This window comes from Rhagoletis zephyria, unplaced genomic scaffold (assembly GCF_001687245.7).
Source record: "Rhagoletis zephyria isolate East Lansing unplaced genomic scaffold, Rhagoletis_zephyria_1.1 Rzeph_scaffold_11010, whole genome shotgun sequence".
NCBI classification, from domain to species: domain Eukaryota; kingdom Metazoa; phylum Arthropoda; class Insecta; order Diptera; family Tephritidae; genus Rhagoletis; species Rhagoletis zephyria.
Window position 1 is genome coordinate 5,969 of NW_016168087.1, and position 7,965 is coordinate 13,933.

General features: G+C 35.9%; 1 protein-coding gene across 1 annotated transcript in view; it reads left to right on the top strand.

The window, feature by feature from the left end:
* The window catches only part of LOC108376806 (putative carbonic anhydrase 3), a 2,417-nt gene extending 1,979 nt beyond the window's left edge, over positions 1 to 438 (top strand). Inside the window, exon 4 of the mRNA XM_017633046.1 lies at positions 1 to 438. Within this exon, the coding sequence (XP_017488535.1) occupies positions 1 to 276 (276 nt within the window). The 3' untranslated portion in view covers positions 277 to 438.
* Positions 439 to 7,965: the final 7,527 nt, after the last annotated feature.

Here is a 7,965-nt window from a genome sequence, read left to right on the forward strand (position 1 = left end):
ACTGGCTTCTACAGCTATGGCGGCTCACTGACCGAACCGCCATGCTATCAGGGTGCCGAATGGTTTCTCTTTCCCGAGCCATTGGCAATTAGTGAACGCCAGTTGAACGAATTTCGTCAGTTGCTATCGAAGGATGGCAAAACACGGATTCTGCGTAATTCACGTCCTGTTCAAGATATCAATTGTACACGCATTGTCAACTTAAATCAATTTAATCCCATTGATGCTTGCCCGATGGAGCCGCCCGTGTGTGTAGATGAGGAAAGTGTTGAATAGCAAGGAAGTGCGAAAATGATTTGCACCGAAGCCTATGCGATTTCAAGATTTTATATTTGTAAATTTATTTACAAATCAAAAATATATACTTGTACAGTTTATGAAAAAAATATCTATGTATATGGGCATATGTAGTCCGTAGAGTCCCTAATTAAGGCGCCATTAATGCTATTGCTGTGAACTTCTTTCGAATATGATCCTTATTTTACTTCAAAACAACACCTTCTTGCGACTACTTAATAGTGTTTTTGTTTTAACTAAGAATCGTTTTGTTTGTACTTGCCAGTTTTTGTCCAAATTTCAAATCGAAACCGCAGCCATCAAACAAGCGTTTCCTTCAGTGCTCGCCAGTAAGTGCAATAATTGGTTATGCATTTGTTTCGTAATCTTATTTACACTGATAAAATCCCGAGATCAGTTCCTAGTGCCGGAAGTACCCTTGAGTGCGAGTGTGCAAAAACGCCCGATAAGGTTACGTTGAAAAATTGAGATAAGAGCTGGCGTGATTTGGTTTTTTTCTTATCATAAACAAAACAATGGAACAAAAAATTCTGATTTTTTTTTTTTTAATATTATTTTGGAACTTTATTGTGCCAATTTGAGTTATTATATTTTATTATTTTTTTATTATTAGCCATTTAGACGATGAATAGTTCAGAGTTATATTTAGGAGTCCTTTGATGGTCCCCAATGAAAAATATTTCCCTAATCCGTTGTACAAACCTGAAATGAATGTGGTGCAAGCAAATTTTGGGAAAGCGCTCATAGCCGCTTTTAATTTTACTTTTCAACGTTTAAAAAATCTTGGCTAAAGTGGTCTCATTTCGCTGCAATGTTAAACACGCTTTTTCGCAACCCTTGGGGGTTTTCCATCTACTGTCTTACTATTCTATAAAGCCGTCATTTCCTTTGTAAATAAAGTTTTTTTTTTCAAGTCTCATAGAGAAAAACTGAGAAAGCACGTTACTTTTCATGACATTGAGTACCATGTACCATGGAGTTTCGGTATACAAAATTTACAAACAAATTTTCAGAGTTTGTTCGCTTTCAAGGAAATTATTTCAGCTTTATAATATACAACGAGATTATTTTTTGTGGAATGCCTGTTAAGATTGCACAGTAGATTTTGGTATACTTAGTCAAACTGCTGTGTTTACCAAAATTTTTTAAGGTCTGCTTAGAAAGTGTTCACGTTTCATTCCGCATACCTTAATTAGGCTGTTAATTGGTACTAAAATGTATTGGCCTAAAAATTTATGATATTTAATGGCTACTTTTTTCTAGAAACGAAAAGGTCATAAATTAAAAGTGTGATTTTTAGACATATGTATGTATGTACGCACATTAGGGTGGCCCAAATAAAGTCGGAATTTGGATGGCCTCACCACCTAGGATTGTTCTATACCGAAAAAATATGTCCCTGTTTTATTATTTTGAATTCAAAAGATATTTAGAGGTCGCTCAAAGTTTTCCATGTATTTTATATGAAAAAAAAATAATACCCAATACTGGAAATAATAATACCCAATTGTTTATTTAACCACTTTTTAATAACTATTTTTTATAGCCGTTTGGTCGTGTAGACTGAATTTTCCGACAGTAGCGCCAAAGATCCCTCCCTTGCCTACCTTGAAATTGAAATCGCCAAGCACGACTTTTATATCGTGTCGGGGGCAGCGCTCATATGTACGCTCCAAGCGCTCATTGAAGAGATCCTTGGGCGCCTCTTCCTTCTCTTCCGTCGGGGCATGTGCACAGATGACCGAGATGTTAAAGAATCCAGCTTTGATGCGGATTATAGCTAGACGTTCTGTTATCGGGGTGACCGCCAGTACTCGCCGACGGAGTCTCCCTCCCACCACGAATTTGCGCTCCTTTACGTGGCAACTGTAGTAGACATCTGAAGGCTTTACGCTTACCATGCCTTGCTCCGTCCATCGCATTTCTTGGATGGCGGTGATGTCAGTCTTAGTCTTCCACCACCTTCTCCATTAAGGGTCCGGATATTCCAGGTGCATACCCTTGTCCTTTATACATTTGCCGTGGTCGTCATCAAAAGGAGGTGGATCTCATCCGAGGCTGTTTTTTATTTTTCATTTGACGGGGTTTTAACGCGGCGGAACCAAAACCCAGCGCACGCGGAGTTTTACGCCTTCTCATTTTAGCTCGCTCCTCCCAAACGGGTGCTTGGTCGCTACCTAGAGGATACATGGATATAAATATCCCGACATCGTCAGCTGCGATTTGAACCGTACGCACAAGAATCATTTCTGCCCACTCCCAGGTTAATGACAGTCAAAAGGCATCTGACCTTTCACCCCTTTGCGACACGCCTTAACCGTCTCCAATTGGGACCAACATTTATATGTGATATAAAAATTTGCTTCCCACATGTAAAGACCACCCTAATGTACACGTTAAAAGACATGAAATCCAACGAAGAAAAGTATGACATAGCACAACCAGGCACCGACGTGTCAGCTGACACGACCTATCTTATGGGATTCTTGTGTTAAGGAAAACTTACCACCGCATGGCGATGACGTTGTCGTTGCCTCTCTCTCTCTCTCTCTCTCTCTCTCTCTATCAACAGCAATTTCATTTGCTGATATGGACGGCAAATACGGAAGGGCGCATACTCTACGTGACACTCCACTTGATTAACCCATTTCTAGCAGCCGTAGACGCCCTGGTTTGCGTAGATATCACATGATCATCATGAAGGTTGAATAAGTGCTCAAATATTTTAAACAAAAGATTAAATGGCATACATACCAAAATTAGATTCATATGTATGTATGTATATGTATATACGCAAATTAGCAATCCCAGTAGCGTTTAGGATCTCCGTTCGATTGCTCTGTGCGTACTCCATGCGTGTCATTTTGTGTACTCTCTTTAACACATAATGTCCTTAGGAGGGCGAGTAATACCTTTTAATTGTCAAATGAGCAATAAGCGAGTGCAATCCAAATAGCCACATGCAAACCTCCCAAGCAAACAACGAGAGAAAAATGCCGTAAACCTCAACAGCGAGTCATAAAAGAGCACTCATAGACTCCCACATTAATCCTAATGGGTTAAATTCAGCTTAGCTGGATAAGTTTTTTATTTACTTATTTATTTATTTATTTATTTACAAGAGTAACAATTGTATATAACTATTATACTTAGGAAGCATGATTCAACAATACAAGGTTATGTAATTTGTGACAGCTAAAATTTGACACTCTTTATGTAGATTTGTATTTTGGAAGTGTATTTATAAATAAATGATCAGAATGAAAGGAGAAGAGAAGGAGGAGGAGAAGTCAATTAAGCCATGTCTGTTCGTCCGTCCGTTCGTCCGTGTACACGATAACTCGAACGAAAATTGAGATATCTTAACCAAATGGTGTAGGTTGCCCTTTACCCAAGCTAGGTTGGTATTGAAAATGGGCGAAATCGGACTGTAACCACGCCTTTTTCCCTTATAACGGTATTTTCGAAAAATGCATTAAATTTTTAATCTAAATTGTTGAAAATTAGTACGCGAAGTAGAATCATGGTAAAAAATAATATTATTATGAAATTTTTGGAAAATAGGCGTGACCCCGCCCACTTATGATGAAATTCTGTATCTCAGTAGCCCCTTCACCAATCCTTACCAAACTCGGTCCGAGCCTTGCTTAGGGTCCAACTATGAAATCTGTTGAAAATCTTTGAAACCGGGCGATAATCACGCCCACCTCCCATATAACGGTAATTTATCGAAACACGAAAACTGCGATAAATCAGTATTCATTGAAGCTAATTCACTTATTGTGTTCGGAAAATCTAGATACAATTTTTGTTTTTGTGCTGGCGCTATCACTTTCTATGAATTCGCATACTGCAAACTAGAAAATTGTCGTTGTGCAACTTTGTTGAATTTTTCTAATTTTTGTACAAAGTTAGAAATTTGCATTTACATACATGCATTTTGTTAGATCGTATAATATTGTCGTGGGCTGTAAAACAGGTACACATAGTACCAGGAATTTCTTTATTTAATTTAAATACTGTTTAAAAAAATACTGTACTGTAAGAAATGTTTTTTTTTTTTTTTAAATGGAGATACTGCGAAACGGAATTTTTTCGCAACAATATACAGTCTTTTGTCTGAAAAGAAAATACAAACGTTATGCATGAACAATGTACATAAAATTAACACTCGTAAAGGTTGCCGAATTTATCAGCGGTGTATGAGTAATTCGTTGCAGATAATAGCACTACTTATTACTTAGAGAATTTGACTTTCAGAAAAAAGCGTATTAAAAATAGATTAAAAATAAATATTTTACTCATTAAACGTTCTTACTAATGAATAGACACTCAAACACACATAAGAATATAAACTTACATACGTTTTCATAAGTTAATATGTATGTACATTCGGGTGGTCCAAAGATGCGTGTGTAAAGAAGTTAAGTCCGAATTTTATTGCTCTAACCAACTGGCATGCTCCTATATCGAAAATATTTACCCCTGTTTTTTTATTCCGAAAGAAAAAAAAATTTTTACGAAAAGTGGGTTTTTTCAGATATAAAATACATAGAAAACCTTGAGTACTTTGAGCGACCTCTAAATATTTTTTGATTTAAAAAAAAACAGGAGTATAGAACAATCCCAGGTGTGAGAACATTAAAATTCCGATTTAACTTTTTTTTTTACCACCCTAATGTTCATATGGATTTGTGTGTGCGGGCTGCCTCTTACTCGCGTCATTCCAAATGAGTTAACTCTTAATAAAGCCAAAAAAGGTATCTATACAAAAATATCACTCTCCTCGATTGAATTGCAGGCAAAATCTTATCAGCATATCGTTCTAGTTAATGAGATAATTGCTTATTACTCAGAACATACCTACCGTACGTATGTACATACATAATAGGCTTTTTCAAAACGGTATAAACCGGTATTATTAAATATTTTCAGGTATTTTTTTAAACTTGATCTATCGAATAAACCGGTTTAATTTACCAAGTTAATTTATATGCCAATTCGTTTTACTGATAATGGAACTATTTATTAATTTCTTGCCTATTATGCCATTTGCAGTTTAAAGGCTTATCCCTTATTTTCTTTAGTATAACATTCTCAGTTATAGAGAACAGTGTAGCATAAATGCTTTCAGTGAAAGGATCATCTGATTGAAAATTCCATTTATAGCCCGTCTCACGAAAGGAATTTAAGTTAAAAATAATTTTTTTATTTGAATTAAATATGGAAACTAGCAGAAAACAAAAATAAAATCCAAATTGGCAACCGGTTTTTCCAAAATTGACGTTTTTCGAATAATTTGATAACCGGTTTTAAAAAAGTCGAATAATCGAACATTCTAATACAGACGTAGCGGAGAGTAGGGCTTGTTGCGCTGCGATAAGCTTTCATTTATCTCTGCTTTGCTATTGTGCTCTTTATAGTGTGTTTGAAACTCACGTATGCACGTATGCATGTACGTAGCTATCTACAAATGCAAAATTCATTGAAGGACGGACGGCGTTCATTACATATTTATTAAACATAAAAAATAAAAATTTTCATTTCATGCAAATGTTGTTTGATGTTCGTCTGCGCATTCGTGTTCTGAACGGTTTAGTGAATGTTCGTGCGAACAGCCGTCAGCTGTTAAAAACCAACGAGTAGTTAACGTCTAGAAAGTGCATTCTACAGTCGCATATTCATTCAAGTTCCTCTTTTCAAGTGCAGTGGAAAAATATTTGAGTAATTGAAAATTCATTAAACTTATTAACAAGGGCCCACTTTGAAAAGCGTTGCCGTTTAGAGCCTCTGTGCCAATTAAATAACTAATTAAAGGTATTTGTGCAATTTTAAGTGCTGCTGTCGATGCCTTGCAGCATATAGTGATACATACATATGTATGTATGTATGTATGTACAAACGCTTTCATTGTGTTCATTTATCACTTTTATTTCTGTTCTGTTTACTGTTATTGCCGTTTTCCCAACACCACGGCAGCGTGTTTGTGATGGCGCGAAATCATCAGGTGTCGCCGGTCGCAATTTGTAAATATTGCTAATGCAAGCGTAAATATTTATGCGGTCAACATGTATACAACTGTATCTAAAATCGATAAATTATTTTTATTTGAAAGCGAAAATTGCAATCGTTTTATAAAACTTACTGAAATAGATATGTTTGTGTTGGCGCTGGATTGTATTGCATTTTGTGAGGCACAAGTGTTACGTATACGTACGGTGACCATATTTATGCGAGCCGAATACGGGACAAAAAATAATTTTGCAAATTTTTTCCATAAGAGCTAACTGATCTGAACACCTTTTTAAATGATCTTAGATGTAACAGCATCCTTTTAGTAACATCACAAATTTGTGGGATATCTTTCCGGAAACTTTTACTCCACAAAATTTTTTACCAAGGTTTCGTTAAATTTTAGTACGATAAAGTGAAAGTTTTAAGTAGCTAGGACTTACCGTTAATTTTTGGCAACTTGTTTTTTGTCGACGGTGCTACGCATTTTTTCATACAAAGTTTTTATGTTCGACAATTTATTGATAGGGAAGTAAATGAGCAGCAAGTTGCACTTGCGCTTTATCATACTCAATTTTAATGAACTACAAAACTGCAACCAAAATTTTTATAGGTTCTCATTAAAAAGTTTGAAATTGTGCAGAACTAGTTCTCGCAGTTTTTGCACAAAGTCGGAAATTTGGGTTTATATGATTTTTGTTAGGAAAAGAGCTTTACTTAAAAAAAAATAATAATAAACATTAAATTAACAAACGAAAAATAGCCGAATCCTAATTTATATTTTGTTCACTGTAAGTGTTACTCGATTCGAAGCACAGGTATTCAGATTAGAAAATAATAACTGTTTATGGAGAACCCCGAATACGGGACAAATACAGGACATTAAGCGAAATACAGAACAATTGGCGTCCCGATTAAAATAAATTAATTGCCATGATTGGTCAAAGAAGAGGACTGTCCTCCCGTATAATACAGGACGGATGGTCACCCAACGTACGTATACGTAGTGTGCGTATGTGAAAATGTGTTCCCCATAATGATGGTTTCTATTTAAATATACAAATGTATGCTACTATTATTTGTTTCTATCTAATTCAATAAATTGTTATGTGTCATTCTTAACTGAGCATCCTAAATCTGCGTTTCAACAGGGCAATGTACCGAAACATATATACTCCAAGCATAGCGGAAAAATTTTACTGAGTTGCTAAGACTAGTCGCAAAATATGTATGTATGTATGGTCAACCTTGTATGAAAGTGCATACATATCTACTAAATCCAAATTCCACATATCGTCGGTGATACTGCAAAACGTTCTATATCACTTATTACCTCTGGTGCTTAATTGATCTGTTATCTGTATCTGATCGCTTCTGGCAATTGTTCATCTTCAGCAGCCAAAGGTGGAGAGTTTTGTCATTCGTTTATTAGGGTGTAACGATTTGTAGATGCATTCCAGTGCAAGTAAGAAGCCATCTAAGTGTCAAGGGTACTAATAGGCATAGACCGTTTCGCAGTATCACCGACGATAGGTAGGTAATATACATATATGTGCACATAAAAATGGCAAAAAATAATAGTTTGATAAGCTGCAAAAGCACAACGGAATAGCTAATCTCTGTCAAATGAGAGCGATGAGTACTCTTTATCAGTTA